Source organism: Natrix helvetica (genome assembly GCF_964273705.1).
Source record: "Natrix helvetica genome assembly, chromosome: Z".
Taxonomy (NCBI): Eukaryota; Metazoa; Chordata; class Lepidosauria; order Squamata; family Natricidae; genus Natrix; species Natrix helvetica.
Window position 1 is genome coordinate 16,432,665 of NC_138554.1, and position 20,629 is coordinate 16,453,293.

Here is a 20,629-nt window from a genome sequence, read left to right on the forward strand (position 1 = left end):
GTGCCTGTCCAGTCTCTTCTTGAAAGCATCCAAGGATGAAGCACTCACAACTTCTAAAGTCAAGCTGTTCAGAAGCTGTGACTATATATCCCCCTTCTCCAAGTGAATGCAAGTAAGAACAGTTTCCAAAATGTTCTGATTTCCCAGCGCTATTACAAATAATGACATTTTAACTAAAGCTGGCAGGAACTGGATGAGCCGCATTGGTGCAGTGGTTAGAGTGCAGTACTGCAGGCTACTTCTGCTGACTGCCGGCTGCCTGAAATTTGGCAGATCAAATCTCACCAGGCTCATGGTTGACTCAAGCCTTCCATCCTCGCGAGGTCAGTACAATGTGGACCCAAAATTGTTGGGGGCAAATAGGCTGACTCTGTAAACCTGCTTAGAGAGGGCTGTAAAGCACTGTGAAGCAGTATATAAGTCTAAGTGCTATTGTTATTGCTTGATCTGGATCTGGAAGCTCAGAAGCTTTCTTTTAGCTGCAGGCAGGGCCATCCAAAATCACCCCTGAAAGCATTTCAATAAATAAATATATTCTGCTTCTTTAGTATTGCAGAAGGGACACAGTGGCTCAGTGACTGAGCTTCTGAATCAGAAAGGTTGGCAGTTTGGCGGTTCGAATCCCTAGCGCCGTGTAACAGAGTGAGCTCCCGTTACTTGTCCCAGTTTCTGTCAACCTAGCTGTTCGAAAGCATGTAAAAATGCAAGTAGAAAAACTCAAAACAGACTTCATCGGTTAATAAAATATTTGAGGTGGGGGGGACTCCTAACTTAATAAACCAGATAAATGCATTCATGAGCACACAAGGACGTCAACAAAAGAGAAGACAGGAGATCTGATTTGCTTAACCATGATTTACTGAAAAATTCCACAAAGCGAAAAGCAAGTAAACCGTACAATGGTCTCACATGTTGGTCTAATTCAAAGACTGGGGTGGAAGCGATCTTAAGTCAAGAGCAGACCTGCGGCCTTGGGGGAAAAGATCAGACTGAGAAGCCATTGAGCCCAATGAAGCTCATGGGTGGTGGTGGGTTTCCTGCCAGTTCCCCCCTCTGGCAAGCCCCCTTCGGCATCCTTGTCTACGGAGATTCTCAGTCCTCCAGACCATGCTTGTCCCAAAGGTGCTTTTTTCCCCAGAAGGCAACTGGACTTGGTTTTTCCTTGAAGATGTTTCACATCTCGTCCAAGAAGTTTCTTTGGTTCTTAGATTAAACGGTGGAGGGTGGAAGGGTTTATATTCCTTGCAGTCGTCTGGTCGTTAGCGCTCTTTCTGGGAGTCATTGAGGCCACCTAGAGGTTTATCTGTGCCTGAATCGTGGAAATGGGTGGGGAGCCTTCTCTGAATCTCTGAAAGGACTGTGTTGTAAACAGGAGATAGGTGGTATTGTATCCTCTGTTGAAAGAGGGCTGTCCAATCTTAATGTAGATGGCCTCTTTGACCCCTCTCTCAAACCAGTAGTCCTCTCTGTCCAAACTTTTCTATCTTCAAAAGATGACACACCACCTATCTCCTGTTTCCAACACAGTCCTTTCAGCAGTTCCAAGAAGGTTCTACACTGGGGGTGTCAAACTCGCGGCATCATGAGACGTATCAAGACTCCCCCCCCCACTTCACTAAACAGGGCATGTGCGTGGCCAGCGCATGATGCATCCGGCCCGCAGGCGGCGAGTTTCACATCCCTGTTCTACATTCATTGATTTGATCCTGACGGCACAGATAAATCTTCCAGTGGCCTCAACGACTCTCAAAATGACCGGATGATTGCAAGGAATATAAACCCTCCCATCCTCAACCATTCATTCAGAACCGAAGAAGCTTCTTGGATGAGGAGCGAAACGTCTTCAAGGAAAAAAACAAAGTCTAGTTGACTTAAAAAAAAAAAAAAAAAGCACTTTTGGGACCACTGTATCCTGTTTTCTCTTTCTTAGTCTCCTTCTGGATGCCAAGCCCAGGATCTTGACCTCTAGCCACCCCCCTCCCAAATAAATAAATGCATTCACCCAACATGGGAATCCACCACTGGCATAATCTCCATTCAAAGACCAGTGTGTTTGCTTCACAGATACTGTAACATTTTGTTGCCCCATCCCGATCATCGTTAAGTTGTGGTATAAGAGAACTTTCTAGAAGAAAAGATAATAAATCCACCGCCCACCGGAGGAACCATCATAAACTACTCTTTCTTCTCCCCACAGCACCATGACATAGATTTTATTCTTTGGGAATAAGACAATCTTTTTTTTTTTGAACAGATCAACTTCCTGACTTGAAAACTCCAGTGCTCAAAACAAACTACAGCATTACGAGCCAACCTACTGACAAGAACTGAGCGTTGCGCCTACCCAGGAAGTATTAGACAAAACGGAAACACGTTGACATGCAGCCTCAGGCCTCCTCAGGTCAATCTAAGATATCCTGGAGAGCAGAGGAAAGGTCGGGGAATGCAAACGTGTAGCCGCTCTCGAGAGTCCTCTTGGGGACCACCCGCTGCCCATCGAGCAGCATGGTGCTTCGCTCGGAGCCGAAAACGGCTTTCACTACAAAACCCGGCAGGGGCAAGAAGGCAGGACGTTTGAGCACCGACCCCATCGCTCGGGCAAAGTCCTCGTTGGTGGTGTCCACGGCGGACGGTGCCACACCATTTAAAATACCCCTCAGGCCCTCTTTCTGCAGCGAATGGCTCACAATTCCTGACAAGTCGGCGACGTGGATCCACGGGAAATGCTGGTGTCCGGAAGCGATGGGGCCTCCCAGCCCAAAGCGGAAAGGCCATATCATCTGGCTAATGGCGCCACCGTCTTTGCCCAGAACAGCACCTTAAAGCAAGCAGAGGTATAGTTACAGAGTTACATTCCACATAGGCTTCCCATACACAATAGCTGATGAGATGGGTCTCTGACAATTCGCCAATTGGCCAACTCGCCGCAGCAAACTCTGTGTGATAACTCGCCATGGCCAACTCTCTGCAAGACAAGTTACACTAATATCAAAGAAATGGCGGGACAGAATCACTAAAGAAAGGAGGGACAGAATCTCTCTATATAAAAGCAAAATACCACCCACGCATCATCACAAAATCTCTAGACCCGTAAAGCCTACAAACCTGAAACTTGGCACATATGTTCCTCTTGGCTTCTAGGTGCTCGCTAAGAAAGGATTTTTTGAAATGACAATTTAGATCATTAGTATTTCTTATATTATTATTAACACACTCTGATGCCAAGGAGTTAGATGTTCTACTCCTCCTCCCCACCTGAAAAGAACTCTGTTCCAACTGCCACTTAGGCATGGGCATGGACGTGGCACTCATCCAGCCTGCGGGCTGGGAGTTTAGACATTCTACTCCCCCTCCCCACCTGAAAAAGAGAGAAGGGGAAAACATAGGAGAGGCCTCTGTGGGGCAAACCTGATGGAGAGAAGGGGATAGGAAAGGCTCAATGGGACAAGCCTGAGGGAGAGAAGGGGATAGGAAAGGCTCAATGGGGCCAGCCTTAGGGAGAGAAGGGGATAAGATAGAATAGGCCTCTGTGGGGCCAGCGTGAGGGAGAGAAGAAGGATAGGAGAGGCTTCTGTGGGGGGCTCCTGAGGGAGAGAAGGGTAGAGGAGAGGCTGATTGTAACTACTCATTAATGTTCAAGCTTTAACTGCCTTTTATCAAGGCCGATCATATAGTTCCATAGCGAAGCATGGAACTAGTGAAATATGACTGACAATAATTAAAACGTTTTAAAAATTATTTAAAATAAATTGAATTGGTAATTGTCTTGTGGAGACTTGTTCCGCAGCAAATTGGCTGTGGTGAGTTGGCCATGGCAAGTTGGTCACAAAAAGCTGTCGAATTTCAGCTGAGATGGTTCTCTGCAGACACCCCAATGGAATAGGTCTGTGTAACACACCAAGCTAGAAAACCAGAGTTCAGTGACATGGTGCACGCCTAGCAAGCTACATGGTTGCTTAACATGTACAGGTAATCCTTGATTTACGACCAAAATTGAGGCCTAAATTTCTGTTGCTAGTGAGACATTTGTTAAGCGAGTTTTTGCCCCGTTTTATTACCTTCCTTGCCACATTCATTCAATGAACTACTGCAATGGTTAAGTCAGTAACATGGTCGTTAAGTAAACCTGGCGTCCCCATTGTCAGGAGGTCAAGAAAAGGAGGAATCACATGACCCCGGGACACTGCAACCGTCATAAAAATGTGTCAGTTGCCAAAGATCATCATGTGACTACGGGGATTCCGCAGCGGTCGTAAGCCTGAAAAACGGTCATAAGTCACTTTTTTTCAGTGCTGTTGTAACTTCGAACGGCCCCTTTAAAAAACTGTTGTAAGTTGAGGACTAAATGTACGTGACTCCAACACCACACGCTATTCCAGTTATGCTTGTGGTAAGTGGAAAGAGGTGTGCTTGCTTCATCAGGGGAAACACAGTCAAGAACATTTGTGACCAAAAGCCACAATGAATGAGAATGGAATCAGAAGCTTCCCCGTGTTCTGACCCAGGCTTCCTTAAAAAGCAAGAAGCAGAGTCTTGGTCCTGGCAAAACCCCTTTTATTTACACATTCGCAATCAGCAAGGCTTAGCAAACAGCCTTTCCGAGGAATGTTTATCAACACGAACCTTATCTCGTTTGGAGAACTGCCAGATGACTAGTTTCCAAACAAGGGAAGGCACAGAGTCTCTTATAGTCACAAAGAGAACTTTCCACTCTTGAAATGACCGAATGAATGAATTGTTTCCTGCAAAAGCCCACTCTCCGTTCGGTCCTCATTTGTTTTCTATGGGAGGGACCTATCTCCTCCAAGGTGTGGCTTTACTCCTAAGTCGACACTGCTTTCTTAGTTGTTCTTGTCTTCTGGCAGCTCTGCTCATGCGCACATTAGGAACAGGCTCCAGCTGTTCCTCTGCCTCACGGCTGTATAGCTCCCTCTCTGCCTCCAACGCAGAGATTTCCTCAGCCTCCAGGATCTGCCCATGTTCTTCCCCAACCTCCTCACTGTCCGGCTCTACTGCCAGCTCTGCTGACTGCTGGCGGGCCACAACACCTAGTTTCCATGTAGTCTACAACAATGTTCTCTCAACCTCTTGGGCACGAGGGACTGGTTTCATGGAGAAAGGTTTTTTCAAGGGACCGGAGGCAGCGTGGTTTTGCATGCTTGCCTGCATACCGCAGACGGGACTTCGCTTGTTTGCGTGGCTCAGTGGCTGGCATGCTGCGGACCAGTGCCAGTCAACATACTGGGGATTGGAGACCCCTAGTCTACAAAAAGTATCTTCAAAGCAGAAGTTTGGAATTTGTTGCCTACAATTAAATGTTTCCACGTGGCACGTCTTCTCTTACCAGATCTCACTACCACTTGGCGAGTGGCTTCACTGGGAATTTTAGCTGCTTCCTCCCAAGAGCTCACCAAGCGAGAAAAGAAATCGAAGTCTCCACCGGGACTTTCTTCAGTGTATTTGGTGGTGTGGCTGGGCCGGTAATATCCTGGAGGAGATATTAGATGGTGATTTATTACAGAACTTTACTCCAAGCAAATATCTTTATAGCTCTTAGGACAATCACCCATCTTTTAGATCTGAACTTTGGAATATATCTACCAAAATTTTTTTGAGAAATACTTTTTCTCCAAAAATCTGTAGAAATTATTACTCAGTTATTTCAAGAATACAGAAACTAGCTCTTTTTGAGGTTTCCAAAACGTATCTTGGCTTAATCATTAATTCATTAAGTTTCATACCTATTCTTTTTTTTAATCCAGGATTGGAAACTTTTAACCTTCTGGATGGTGGTGGTCTACAAGTCATAACAGCTCCAATATGGAGGGTCCTTAATGCAGAATACGGGACCTGGAGTTCATGAACAGCTGTAGGGCCATAAGTACCACTATTTTATTTTTCTTTAAAAGACCCCACCGTCCCTTGCTTTGGATTGGGGGTCAGGGCGACTGGTTTGGAGCTGAGAGTTTACTGACCGGATGCCCTTCCTGATGCCTATGTGGAGTTCACAGCAGATAAATTACTCATTGCGTCCAGAGAAAGAAATATCTGACACTACTGAGGATCTCACAACCTACTGATTATGAGGCGAGAGCTCCACCTGTAGGCTACCATGCCACTCCCAAGTACGCCTATTTACTCTTTACTTGGCTTTTAATTCTTTTGATTCAGCAAACAAGCTTAATCAAAAGAATTGATTGGTTCTGAACATCCTACAGCCCAAATAATGACTGCAATGGCTGAATTCACTGAGCCACCATCTACTTCGAATCACTTTAGCAAAGTTTTGACTTTTCTATCTCAATGCTCTCAGATGCCATCTTTTGTAAGCTACCCTAATCCCCAATAAGCCCTAAACCTCAAGGGGAAAAATGCATCCATTTCAAGCAGACCCTAATACACTGTTTGTCAACTATGTCCATTTTAAAGTATAGACTTCAACTCCCAGCATTCCCCAGCCAGCTATGCTGACTGAGGAAATCTGGGGGTTGAAGTCCGCACACCTTAAATGTTGACAAGTTTGACAAACACTGCCTTAAGATATTAAAGCCGCTTGTCAGTATTGCTTCACTCTGACTCGTCAGTATGCTTATGAACATTCAATAGAACCCAGCAATAAGACCAATGGTTTTAAGATTCTTGGGGGTAGATGCATAAATTTTGTCGGCTGCTATATAACATGTATGACTCTGTAAACCCCTTAAGAGAAGGCTGTAAAGGACAATGAAGCGGTATATACCATATTTTTCAGACTATAAGACGCACCGGAGTATAAGACGCACCATGATTTTGAAGAGGTAATTTTTTTTTTAAAAAAAGTCTTTGCGCTCTGCAGGCCTCCCAAACCCTCTGCATGCCTCGTTTTTTTGCACAAAAAAACAACAACTCCAAAACAAAAGGCACACAGTACTTTGGGAGGCTTGTAGAGTGCTCCTGGGGGCTGCCCCCCCCAAAAAACGAGCAAAAAACCAGCCCTTTTTTGCCAAAAGGGGGGGGCAAGTAGAAGCTTTGGGGGGCTTGTAGAGTGTTCCTGGGGCATGGGTGGGGTGGGGGAAATGGCCTGTTTTTTGCTCGCTTTTGCCCTCCCCAGCCCTCAGGAGCACTTTACAAGCCTCCCAAACCCTCTGCATGGCCATTTTTGCAAAGGGGGCAGGGTTTCAGTAGGCCAAAAATGCTGTACTCATTATGTAAGACGCACCCAGATTTTCACAAAGTAGTTCTTTTTGGAGGGAAAAGGGTGCGTCTTATACTCCGCAAAATACAGTAAGTCTAAGGGCTATTGCTACAAGCAAAATCGCTGCTCAACAGTAGTCAGCACAGGTAGTCCTCGACTTACAGCAGTTCACTTAGTGACTTGTTCAAAGTTATAACGACACTGAAAAAAGTGACTTAGGACTGTTTTTCACACATATGACCATTGCAGCATCCCCAGATTCGTGTGATTTACATTTGGATGCTTGACAAGTGACTCATGTTTATGACCGTGGTGGTGCGATCCCCTTTTGGGACTTTCTTGACAAGTAAAGTCAAGGAGGAAACCAGATTCACTTCACAATCGTGTTACTAATTTAACAACTGCCCGTGATTCACTTAACAAATGTGGCGAGAAAGGTCGTAAAATGGGGAAAAAATTCACTTAACAAATTTCTCACTCAGCAACATAGGTTTTGGTCTCAACTGTGGTCGTAAGTTGAGAACTACCTGTTCTTAACACAAATTGTTTTAAAAGTAGTTCCCATCAACGCTGAGGGATTAATTCAGTTCCCAAAACACTTTTTCTTATTACAGGCAATCCTCGACTTATAACAATTCATTTCGTGACCGTTCGAAATTACAACGGCACTGGAAGAAGTGACTTATGAACATTTTTCACACTTACGACCGTTGGGGCATCCCCATGGTCACATGATCAAGATTCGGCAACTGACTCATATTTATGACAGTTGCCTTGTCCCCTGGGTCACGTGTTCACCTTTTGCGACCTTCTGACAAAGTCAATGGGGAAGCCAGATTCACTTAACAACTGGAGTGATTCACTTGCAAAGTGAGGCAAAACTCACTCAAGAATGATCTCCCTCAGCCACAGAAATTAAGGGCTCCACTGTGGTCGTACGTTGAGGACTATCTGTGCTTACAACTCACTACTTACTTACAGTCAAAGAGATAGCAAAGTTACATTTCAAAACTATGGTTAATACCTATGCCGGTGACAAGGACCCAGGCCTGAGGTGGGTGATCGGCATCTCTGATGGCTTTCGCCAAGGACTTTGTGGTCTCTACTCGGCTGGAAACGACCTCCTGACGGAAAGCATCATTCCACCTGCAGAAGGTTCCCCCCACCCCATCCCCAAAGACATCAGTCTTTGTCAGAATATTCATGACTGGCAGAGACATGGTAACAAGGTCAGCCAATGAATAGGCATAGCAACTAAGTCAGCCAATGAGGGCTGTTTAGAAAGTGAAACAGTATTTGCTGGAGACAGCTAGGCTCCTGGGCGTGGCCATAGTCCCGAGTCTGTGCTGAGAAACAAAACTAGCTTGGACTTGTCTGCTCTGAATTCTGAACTGAAGCTATCTTTCCTATCTACCGCGTTGGAAGAATCTGCTATTGGTATTGTACATTGAATCATTGTACATTATATATTATGTCTATAAAGAAGTTAATGAATCCTGCTGAATCAGTTATCTGTGTGCTTTCTGGATGTGATTTCTACTGCAAAATCTGACAGTCTTTCAAAGTTACCGTATTTTTCGGACTATAAGATGCACCAGTGTATAAGACGCAGTAAGTAAGTAAGAAAAAAAAGTTTTTGTCCTCCTCGGCTCCTAGGAGCACTCTGTAGGCTTCAGCAGGGCTGGGGGAAGGCAAAAACGCCCCAATTTTTGCAAAAAAAATGGGTGGAAAACGGGCCGTTTTTCATAAAAAACAGAGGAGTTTTTGCCTTCCCTCAGCCCTGCTGAAGCCTGCAGGGTCCTTCTTGGTGCTGGAGGAAGGCAAAAACCCATCCATTTTTGCAAAAAAACAGCCCTTTTTTTGTAAAAAAATGGGATGCGGGGGCAGGGCTTCAGGAGGCGAAAAATGGCTGAATTTGGTATATAAGACGCACCAACATTCCCACACTCTTTTAGGGGGGGCAGGTGCATCTTATACTCCGAAAAATACGGTAGTTTTATCCTTCCACTAAGATTGCCTATTTTCACAACCTTAAAGTCTGCTGATTGTAGGGGGGTAAAAACACGTTTGTAGCAAAACCAGTCTGAATGCCGTGGCTGGCATCTAAGAACTCGCTTCTTCTAGAAATCAAGAGCTTGTTCCCTCGGCATAGAATGTCGGGGAGAAACAAAGGCCTTGGCGTTCTTGCAGGTAAATAACAATCCGTCAAGCTGGAGAGAGGTACCTTAACTAATGACAGTAAACTTTAATCCTATTACGAATCCTCTAACAGGTCATAAGGGTTAAGTAGGCGATGACGTTCAGCTTGTGAGCCGAACATGCAGGATCCGTTTTGTTTCATTTTTTTCCTTTCAACGAAATTTCGGAAAGAAATTATAAAATGGGACTTTGGGTCCTATGTGGGTATTTCTGTAGGCAGGGAAGCGAAACAGATCGAGGCTGAGTCTGGAAAAGTTGTCAATCGAAAAACAAATTTGAAAATGGTTGCCCTAGGTCAGGGTCCGCAGATTAAAAATAATAATAATCTTCCCACAAATGCGTCTTAAATGCATGGGTCTCCATACATGGCAACTTTAAGATCAGAATAACAGAGTTGGAAGATCTTCTAGTCCAAACCCCTGCTTAAGCAGGAAACCCTATACCAGTGGTCGGCAATAATAATAATAATAATAATAATAATAATAATAATAATAATAATAATAATAATAATAATAATAATAATAATAATAATAATAATAATAATAATAATAATAATTTGAATTTATTAGCCGCTCCCTTTCCAGGCAGGACTCGGGGCGGCGTACAATGGAACATATAGAACATTTAACACATGTGTACAAACACATAAACATACATATATACAAAGACATACATGCACGGAGGAGGTAACAAATTACAACATTTAGACAATTAAAAATCACCATTAACATACCCCAATAGTAAAAACCCAATGTACAATTAAAATTTAAAATTTAAAAAAGACAGTCAGGAGGAGTAAGAAAAATTACGGTTGAGCCAGGCAAGCCGCGGCTCGCGAGCCACATGTGGCTCTTTACACATTTTAATGCGGCTCTTCTGTGTGCCGGGCGCCCGCTCCCCTCCCTCCTCTCGGGCACTTCAAAACAAGCGCCCCTTTCCCTTTTTTCTTTTCGACCCACAATGATTAGGGAGGATCCTGAAGTCAGGCGGGGACGAGAAGCGAGGAGGCAGAAAAAGAAATGGAGGCTAAGGAGCTTCCCCCCCGCCCCCTCCCAGCAAAAATCTAACCGGGGAGCCGGGCAGTAGCAAATTAGCCAATCATGCGAGGAAAGCGAGGTCTGACCGGGTGGGCAGCGAAACTCCAGGGCTCTCTGTTCTAATTCCCCATGAAAATTGTTGCCTCTGAAGCGTTTGCTCTACTGTTTGAACCTTTAAGCGCCCCTTTCCCTTTTTTCTTTTCGACCCACAATGATTAGGGAGGATCCTGATTAGGCGGGGACGAGAAGCGAGGAGGCAGAAAAAGAAACGGAGGCTAAGGAGCTTCCCCCCCGCCCCCTCCCAGCAAAAATCTAACCGGGGAGCCGGGCGGGCAGTAGCAAATTAGCCGATCACGCCGCGTGGGTCGAAAAGAAAAAAGGGAAAGGGGCGCTTAAAGGTTCAAACAGTAGAGCAAACGCTTCAGAGGCAACAGTTTTCATGGGGAATTAGAACAGAGAGCCCTGGAGTTTCGTTGCCCACCCGGTCAGACCTCGCTTTCCTCGCATGATTGGCTAATTTGCTACTGCCCGGCTCCCCGGTTAGATTTTTGCTGGGGGGGGGGGGAAGTTCCTTGGCCTCCGTCTCTTTTTCTCCCTCCTCGCTTCTTAGGGCTCCACCAATGGGGGAGCAAGGCCCAGCACCAGGCTTTGGGCTAACACAGGGGTCTGCAAAGTTGGCTGTTTTAAGACTGGTGGACTTCAATTCTCAGAATTCTGGGAGTTGAAGTCCACCAGTCTTAAGAGCCAATTTTGCAGATCCCTGGGCTAATATGATTGATGCCCTTGGTGGACTTCAATTCTCAGAATTCTGGGAGTTGAAGTCCACAAGTCTTCAAGCTGTCAGGTTTGAAGACCCCTGGGGTTTTTTTTTCTAAAGGGTTAGGGGTGCAAGGATCTTGTAACTTGACAGCTTTAAGACTTGCATGCTTCAAATGCCAGAGTTTATTGAAACTAAAAACAGTGTACCATCCTATGCATTTTCGGTTTTAAAAATGTGGCTCTCAAAATAAATTTCAATCGTGGTTTTGGCGAGATTTGGCTCAGTTGAAAAAAAAGGTTGCCCACCACTGCCCTATACCATTTCAGACAAATGGCTATCCAACATCTTCTTAAAAACTTCCAGTGTTGGAGCGTTCACAACTTCTGGAGGCAAGCTGTTCCACTGATTAATTGTTCTCACTGTCAGGAAATTTCTCCTCAGTTCTAAGTTGCTTCTCTCCTTGATTAGTTTCCACCCATTGCTTCTTGTTCTACCCTCAGGTGCCTTGGAAAATAGTTTGACTCCCTCTTCTTTGTGGCAACCCCTGAGGCATTGGGACACTGCTATCATGTCTCCCCTAGTCCTTCTTTTCATTAAACTAGACATACCCAGTTCCTGCAACCGTTCTTCATATGTTTTAGTCTCCAGTCCCTAATCATCTTTGTTGCTCTTCTCTGCACTCTTTCTAGAGTCTCCACATCTTTTCTACATCGTGGCGACCAAAACTGAATGCAGTATTCCAAGTGTGGCCTTACCAAGGCATTATAAAGTGGTATTAACACTTCACGTAATCTTGATTCTATCCCTCTGTTTATGCAGCCTAGAACTATGTTGGCTTTTTTGGCAGCTGCTGCACACTGTGAATCTGTGGACGTTAACTCCCAGAATTCCCCAGTCAGCACAGTTGGTTGAGAAATGCTGGGAATTGAAGTCCAGGAGTCTTAAAGTTGCCAAATTTGGAGAGACCCCTTTTCTAGTGCATCCCTAAGGGAGACCACAGCTGGACAACAGCTTAGAATATTGTTGACCAACTTTTTACCAACTTCCAGCCTTTTACCAACTTCTCTATTCTTCTGGTCTTGTGGCCCGAACAGACGAGAGATAGTCCATCTTGTGCATCCAAATGCAAATTCAACAAGAGAGGGAAGCAGAAATGAGCAGACACAATGCATGACAAAGAATATAGATGTCTCCTAAAACCACAGCTGGTAATCAAATTGGGAGGAATTCCAGAAGCAAATTTTCCTATGTTTTTAAGTTCTTCTCCATGAGCCAATCATCCATACCGAATTAATGTCTTCAAGAAACCTTCAATACACAAGTCTGCCTATCTCCTACCAAGGGGATGCAAATCCTGAAGCCTCAGGGCTTCATACAGCACATCAAACCTTGACTGTAGTCATGCAAAGTCCTTCCTCATGCAATCAGTGAATTTTAACAATTAAGTTAAAAGAAGGGGGCATTATTAAAAATATGAAAGGAAATCAAGGTAAAGATTCTCAACTTTTTAGTCAAATCAAATCAAATCAAATATGTTTCTTCTCTGGGCTCAGGAACTACCCCCTCCCTATTCTTTCATTCCAAATGGAGACTTCTTGGAAAATGTGACTCCAATTCTAGACAAATAAAATATTTATATAATAAAATTAGAATGGGATAGGGATAGGGATTGGATGGGGTGGAATAGGGATAGGGATGAGGTGGAGTGCAGTGGAATCAAATAGAGGAGTGGGATGTGGGATAAGGGATAGAGTAGAGTAGAGTAGGGTAACTGAATAAAATAACAATAGAATAGAATAATAATATAATAGAGTAACAATAGAATAGAATAATAGACTACAAAATAAAATAGAAGAGAGTAGAAGAGAGAATTAGAGTAGAGTAGAATAGAATAGAATAATAGAAAACAAAACAGAAGAGAGTAGAATAGAAGAGAGAATTAGAGTAGAGTAGAATAGAATGGGAATAGGAATGGAATGGGATGGGATAGGACAGGACAGGGACTAGGACTGGACTGGGCTAGACCAGTTCTAAAGGCAAGACTTGGAATAGGAATAGGAATAGAACAGAACAATTCTGAAGGCAAGACTTCTTGTTGCAAAGGCACTTGTCAATTCTGCTTAACATCCCTAATTCTAAGCATTACTGAGGAAACAGACGGTGAATCTGAGGAAACCCCATTCATGTCCCACAACTGACCTCGTCCAAAATTATTGAGACTTACCGCTGAAGAGGATTGAGGACATTTATTCCAGCCAGGTTGACCACTCCTTCACAGGAAGGGAGGCCGACGCGGGAGAGTTCATCCTAGAAATTAAAACATAAACTCAGGGTTTATCAGGGTTGTTGCTGTTTTTTGTCTCTTCGAACACATTTATCATAATTAGCAAAAAAAAAAAACCTGCTGTGCATGCAACAGTGTTAGCAACTCATGGAAACATCAGATCAATTATTGCTGAAGGAATAAAAGAAAATATTAAACAGAACAACTTTCCAAATATGACAAAAGTCCATTTGCAAAAAAAAAAAAAAAAAAAACCAACAACCCTAAACTTAATTTAAATCTGATAAACAAAAGCATTTGGACAAACTTCCCAGATAAACCAGATAGGAAACACAATGATGTGAGCTAATGATACGTTATTATAAGGCTACCTTAATAGAACCTTGCAAATGAGCAACGAGTTGTGGCCTAGCGGTGACACACTTGCCTCCCGCTCGGGAGGTTGAGAGTTCAAGCCCAGGTAGCGGCAGATAACCCAAGTAAAAATATCTGCTACGAACCAAGTGGGTTCAGCTCCATCCAGTCACCCGACTCTACCCCCGAATTATGGGATTACAAGATCGCAAAAGGGGAATTTATTAATAGAATCTTGCAAGTCTGAAGGTACAAATCTCTAGCCGACACTTTTGATCCATTAAGATGGGTCTTTCCTTTGGGCCTTTCTTATCTGATTGTTTTCTGGGCAACATCCCTTCTCATCCCTGAAGGTTGTCCTCACATACCATTACACATATCAACAAACCTTTGCTACAAAGGAGCTGTAATTTTTCTTTTTAGGGTTATGGAATTATTATTACTTTAGCTAACTCTCCAAGGTTGACAACTCTACAGTTTTCTAGATTATCCCAAAAACACAGGGCAGAACTGGAAAGAAACTAGACAGGAAACATTACCTGAGATGTCCAAAACGTACAACCGATTTTTTGTTGTATTAAACTGATTTTCAGGTGACAGAAATCGATAGTCTCACATTATTTAACGGGAGTCTCCACTGGGTGACAAATGTTAATTGATAAAAGGCAATCAGTAATATATTTTACAGGCCATCTGCATAGCCACCTTAATTTAATTCTTTCCTTTCCAACCTGCACCCCAATTTAAATTCTGCATCTAATCGCTCCACTGCATCGGGTGAAGTGAGCGGTGCTGGAGCTCATAAAAGCTGAAACCTTTTAATAACTATTATTAGATTGAAAAGCTATTCTTAAAGAGTTCTTCTGATTTCTATCTTTCATAGACTAAATCAATTCTCGCCCTACAATATTTTAGAGGCTATATTATTAATTACAGGTAATCTTCAGCTTATGACCACAAAGGGAGAGCAACGTTTCTGTTGCTAAGCGAGATAGCTGTTAAGTGACTTTGGTCCCGTTTTATGACCTTTCTTGCCAGTTGTTAAATGAATCGCTGCAGCTGTTCAGTTAGCAACACGGCTGTTCAGTAAATCTGGCTTCCTCGGGGACTTTGCTTGTGAGAAGGTCACAAAAGGGGCCAAGCATAACTCTGGGACCCGGAAACAGGTCATAAGTATGAGTCAGTTGCCAAACATCTGAATTTTGATCTCATAACCATTGGGATGCTCCAACAATCCGTGTGTGAAAAATGGCCATGTCACTTCTTACAGTGCCATTGTAACTTTGAACTGTCACTAAATGAACTGTTGTAAGTTGAGGACTACCTGTATACATTTCAATTACAAATGGCTCCATCCATTCCCTACAATTAACTTTGCTGTCCTGATCAGCAGCCAATAAGCGTCCAAACAAACCGATGTTAGCCTTCAATGGGAGCAGCTTTTGTCAGCAGTCCTCCTGGTAAGAGTGCCCAAGAATATGCTCTGGTACATTTTTTTGACTTTGCCAATATTCTGTTAATTTTATACACTTTGTTGATTTCTGCCTCCATATCATCTTCATTCCATTCAAAAAAGTTTACTAAAGCTTGAAGAATCTTTGGTCTTCTCGGGAATTGCTCTAAGTCTCAAATACAATTTATTTTCTCTCCATTCCAGTAATGGACAGATTGTCTAAGTCCTTCTCCATCTCCTTGTTCATCACTTCTATTTTACTTTCTAAAATTTTCACTCTGTCCTTAATTCATCTAACTTCTCCCGAAATTGCCCTATAGATTCTTCGTCTCCCATCTCCTCTTCATCTATACAAACCATTCTTCCATTGCCACTTCAGAATAAATTAAATTGCAACCGTCCAATCTGGAATGCATTTAAGCATATGTTCTGACCTAGGCTTCCCCAGCAGCACGAAGCCGAGTCCTCGTCTCAATAAACCTCTTTTATTTAATTTACAGTGAATTCCTCTCCAGCAAAGTCTTTCCTGTCCCACAGTCTTTCAAGATAGTTCACCATTACTTACTTTTATCAGGCTTGGAGAGTGGCCAGGCCGATATCTTTCAGATGCTGCAATACTTGGCAAGAATGCAGGAATGAACTAATGGTCTCCTGCAACCCCCCCCCCCCTTCACTCCTCTTTTATTCCCTATGGGAGGGGACATTCACCGTCCACCTGTGGCCTTACTCCCAAGTCGACCCTTGTTCCTTAGCTGTTCCTTTTGTCTGGCAACTCTGCGGATGTGCACACTGGGGCTGTTCGTCTCCCTCACTGATGTCTCACTCCGAAGATGGCCCTGGCCCCAACTCTGCCTCTGATGCAGAGCACTCGTCCGAGCCTTCCTCAGACTCCAGGACTGGCCCAAGTTCCTCCCCAACCTCCTCACTGTCCGAATCTGCTAAAAGCTCCGCTGGCTGCGGGCGGGCCACAACAACATATTCTTCTAAGTTTTAGCTTGTTTTAAGCCCCTACTCCTTACCCAGGTTAACCGGTTCTTTCCAGGTTCACGAGAAATAAGGGTTACTTCATGGCCTTGGCTCCTTAGCATCCGGCTTAAGTTTCGACCAATAAATCCAGTCCCACCACCTAAATTACAGTTAGTAGGGGATGATCGAACAGTGAATGAGAAGATTAAAACAACCACAAACCTGTTGGGAAATTATTTGTTAAACTTATACCATACTTTTTTCCCCCCAGGAGCTTGTTCTGGCTTACTTGGGAATTCTCTTTCAATTTACTTTCATCACCCCATCCAGTAGTGGGTTCCGGCTGGGAGCAGCAGGCTCCGTTCCGTTCCTTCGGAGGGTCCACCTGCCCACCCACGTTCCTTACCTGTATTTAACCCAGCCAGGCCATTTGAGCACATGCACGCAGTGGACAGCGCCTGCGTGATACGGGTGGTGGGTGCGCATGCGTGCGCAATGCTCGTGCATGTGGTGGATGCCTGGCCCCATCGCAGCATACCAGTTGCAACAGGATCTGGAACCCACCACTGACCCCCATCCTATAAGATTGGTTGTGCTGGAAAAAGGTGCGCCTTTTAGTTTCCTTGGCTTAATACTGAAAATTTCAATCTAACTTTCCAACTGCTCTCCCCTCAAATCAATGTGATTATATTAAATTTATTTAGATTTTTTTTTAAAAAAATCATTATTTCTATAGATAATTCAAGGTAGTAAATATACCTAATGATCTTTCCTTCTCTGACTTTCACACAGCAACAACCTTTTGAGGTGGATTGAGCTAAAAGAGAGGGACTGGCCCAAAATCACCCAACTGGCTTTCATGCCTAATGCAGAACTGGAACTCATAGTCTCCTGATTTCTAGCCAAGTGCCTTCCCCACTAGACCAACCTGGCTTAAGTTTAAAGGTAAATGTAAAGGTTCCTCTAGCACATATGTGCTAGTCGTTTCTGACTCTAGGGGATGGTGCTCATCTCCGTTTCAAAGCCGAAGAGCCAGCGCTGTCCGAAGAAGTCTCCATGGTCATGTGGTCGGCATGACTTAAACGCTGAAGGCACACGGAACGCTGTTACCTTCCCACCAAAAGTGGTTCCTATTTTTCTACTTGCATTTTTATGTGCTTTCGAACTGCTAGGTTGGCAGAAGCTGGAAAAAGTAACGGGAACTCACTCCGTTATGTGGTGCTAGGGATTCGAACCACCAACTTTTCTGATTAACAAGCTCAGCATCTTAGCCACAGAGTCACGGCGTTTAAGTTTAGCTTACCATAGTTTCCGGCATATAAGGCAACTGGGCGTATAAGACGGCCCCCTACTTTCAGGTGCCCGCGAGCTGGCTGAAGGCCTCCGCACTGCTGGGCTTCTGTAGTTTGAGCTCAGCACCTTCCCCCTCTAGACTGCCAGCCAGACCTTACTAAGCTATCCCAGCGCTCATCCACCTATGTACCCAGGCGAGGAGCGCCGAGGTTATCGATTGAAAGGCTTGCGCTGGTGGCGGCCTGGCTTTTTGCTTGGCGGTGTTGCTTTTTTTTTTTGTTTCGTTTTTTTGGTATGGTCTTTCTTATACCCGCCGTATAAGACAACCCCTGATTTTTGAAATATTTTTTTTTTGGGGGGGGGGGTTAACTTTAATTCATCAAAGTTTATGATTCTCATCTTCGGAATTCTTAAGGAGGTTGTCTCTTTCCTAAAATCTGAATATTCCATTCAATAAACACAAATAGCTTCTCTACCTTCTGGCAAGTGACTCCCTTCCTTTAAAAACAAAAACAAAAAGTTGAGGGCAATTGTTTGAGTCATCTCCCCCCCCCCCCCAAATCGAATATTCTGTGTGAGTGGGGGCAGTTCCTTTATTCATTTGCTATAGCCACCCATCTCAATCAATGACTCGGGACAATTTACAATTTAAAAAAATGTATTACAAGTGAAACACTAAAATATTATAAAACAAAACAATAAAAAATAGAAAAAAATCCAAATTATTTACAAATACACAGCAGCTGATACTTGGCCAGTTAGCAAAATGGCCAGGAAACTGGGTTCACACATTCAGCACCCTAATTTCAGAACATAGCCTTGTTTTTAGGGTCTTACGAAAGGCCCACCAACTCACACTCTTTGGCTGATGGTGTATATAAAGGGACGCTTGGCTCAGTGGCTAAGATTGAGCTGAGCTTGTCGATCGAAAGGTTGGCAGTTCAAATCCCTAGTGCGGCGTAACGGAGTGAGCTCCCAGCTTCTGCCAACCTAGCAGTTCGAAAGCACGTAAAAATAGAAGTAGAAAAATAGAAGACACCTTTGGTGGGAAGGTAACAGGTTCCGTGTGCTTTCGGCATCGGCATGCCAGCCACATGACCACAGAGAATGTCTTCGGACAGGACTGGCTCTTCGGCTTTGAAATGGAGATGAGCACCGCCTTCTAGAGTCGGGAATGACTAGTACACATGTGCAGGGGGAACCTTTACCTACATAGGGGTTGGGTATTATTATTTTTTTACATTTTTTTCCCTGACGGAAGCATTGCTAAGATTGTTCCAAAAGTGCTTTCAAAAAAGCAATGGACTTCTTCGATTCTTTTTCTTGAAGATATTTCACCTCTCATCCAGGATGCTTCTTCAGATATAACCTAGTGAGGCAGGGAAAAGATTTATAGAATTCCTTTCCCTTTGCCAGTTAGTTAGAACTGAAGAAGTGTCTCGGACAAGGAAGGTAACATCTTCCAAAAAAATCAAGAAAGTCCAGTTGCCTTTTGAAAAAGCATCTTTGGGACAACCGCGTGGTAGATGACTGAGAACCTCCATTGACACTCCTAAGATTAAAACAACTGTGTGATGGAGGCCAACTATCTGAAGTCACAAAGCGAACTATGGGTTTCTTTATCACACTTGCACATGCCTCAATCAGTATGATTCTGTTTATTGGACTACCAGCAGGATAGAGAGAGAGAGAGGAAAGCAGAAAATGAGAATGTTTTAACAGTTTTAGATTCTCAGAGGAAGGAAAGGTAAAGTCAGGCAATGCATTACTAGAGAGCCAGTTAGACGTGTTGGTTTTAAGGCATCAGGCTAGAAACCAGGACATCAGAAATCCTAGATCTGCCTTAGGCAAAGCCGGCTAGGTGACCTTGGACTACTAGTTACTTTCCCACAGTTCAAGGAAGGAGACAAAAAGGGGGATTTTGAGTGGCTCTAAAAAATGCACCAAAGACAAATTCCTTCTGTGTCCAACCACACTTAGCCAATAAAGAATTCTATTCTATTCCTTATTCTATTCTATTCCTTATTGACTAAGGACTAGAACATAATAAGGAATAGAATAAAGAATAGAATAGTCTTATTCTCTTATCTCTATTCCTTATTGAATAGAATAAAGAATAGAATAAGGAATAAAATAGAATAAAGAATAGAATAGAATAAATAGAATAGAATAAATAGAATAGAATAAGGAATAGAATATTCCTCAATATTCCTCTATTCTATTCTATTCTTTTTTCTATTCCTTATTCTATTCTATATTCTGTTCTGTTCCTTATTCTGTTCTATTCCTTATTCTATTCTATTCTATTCCTTATTCTATTCTATTCTATTCTTTATTCTGTTCTATTCCTTATTCTGTTCTATTCTATTCAAGAAACTGGCAAGAAAGCTGCAGAGATTCACCCAACTCGTTGCCAGCAGTCTACACAGACTGGAAGGGTCAAAATTAAAATAGAAGAGCATTATTGATGGAGTACTCCTGCCTTTTTTCTGCAAATAAAAAAATTAAGAAAGAACCCCCCCCCCCCGTTTTTCCCTTTCTCTTTACTAGATTCATATCCTGAAAGCAGCATCCCTATCAAGGAAGGAAATTGATAAAAGAGAGAGAGAGAGGGAGCACTTGCTCCAAAGTGTGTGAAGGTCGACCTGAACCTCTCCAAGTCCTCATCCAATGACTTGAAGAAAATGAAGGAGAGACACCAAATCCTTCAACTGGGACCCTCCACCCCCGGTTCCTCCAAGGGGAATCTCACGTTCACCCTTTGCACGCATCGTGTCGACCGCAGTTCAAGGTGGCCCTAATCAAGCCAAGAACTGCAAACTGCAATTTACAATGGGTGAGGGGGAAATAAGAGGGGGGAAAATATAGAGCCACCCCAGCAGCAAAGAAAACAGCCGTTCCTCCCATTGCAAAGGGGCGCCTGTCGACTCTGAAAGCGAAAGCGACCACCACTCACCGATTAAGACTCTCATGGTTTTAAGCGACTCCAGGCGCATGCGTAGGAAGCCTCCGAAGCAAAGAGCGAGCGAAAGAGAGAGAGAGAGAGAGAAAGAGAGAGGAGACAAAGTGAGGCACAGAGCGGCCTTTCGGGACAACCCGCAGAGCTCAG

At 43.7% G+C, this 20,629-nt stretch overlaps 1 protein-coding gene across 1 annotated transcript; it reads right to left on the reverse strand.

Annotated features, from left to right (window-relative positions):
• Positions 1-1,882: 1,882 nt before the first annotated feature.
• LOC309402141 (epimerase family protein SDR39U1-like) lies at positions 1,883-20,629 on the reverse strand. Its single transcript, XM_081971751.1, has 6 exons — positions 20,477-20,629; positions 16,281-16,387; positions 13,395-13,477; positions 8,199-8,320; positions 5,345-5,488; positions 1,883-2,818 (listed from the first exon to the last, which is right to left on the reverse strand). The coding sequence occupies exons 1-6, from the start codon at positions 20,514-20,516 to the stop codon at positions 2,403-2,405; spliced, it is 912 nt and encodes a 303-aa protein (XP_081827877.1). The 5' UTR covers positions 20,517-20,629; the 3' UTR covers positions 1,883-2,402.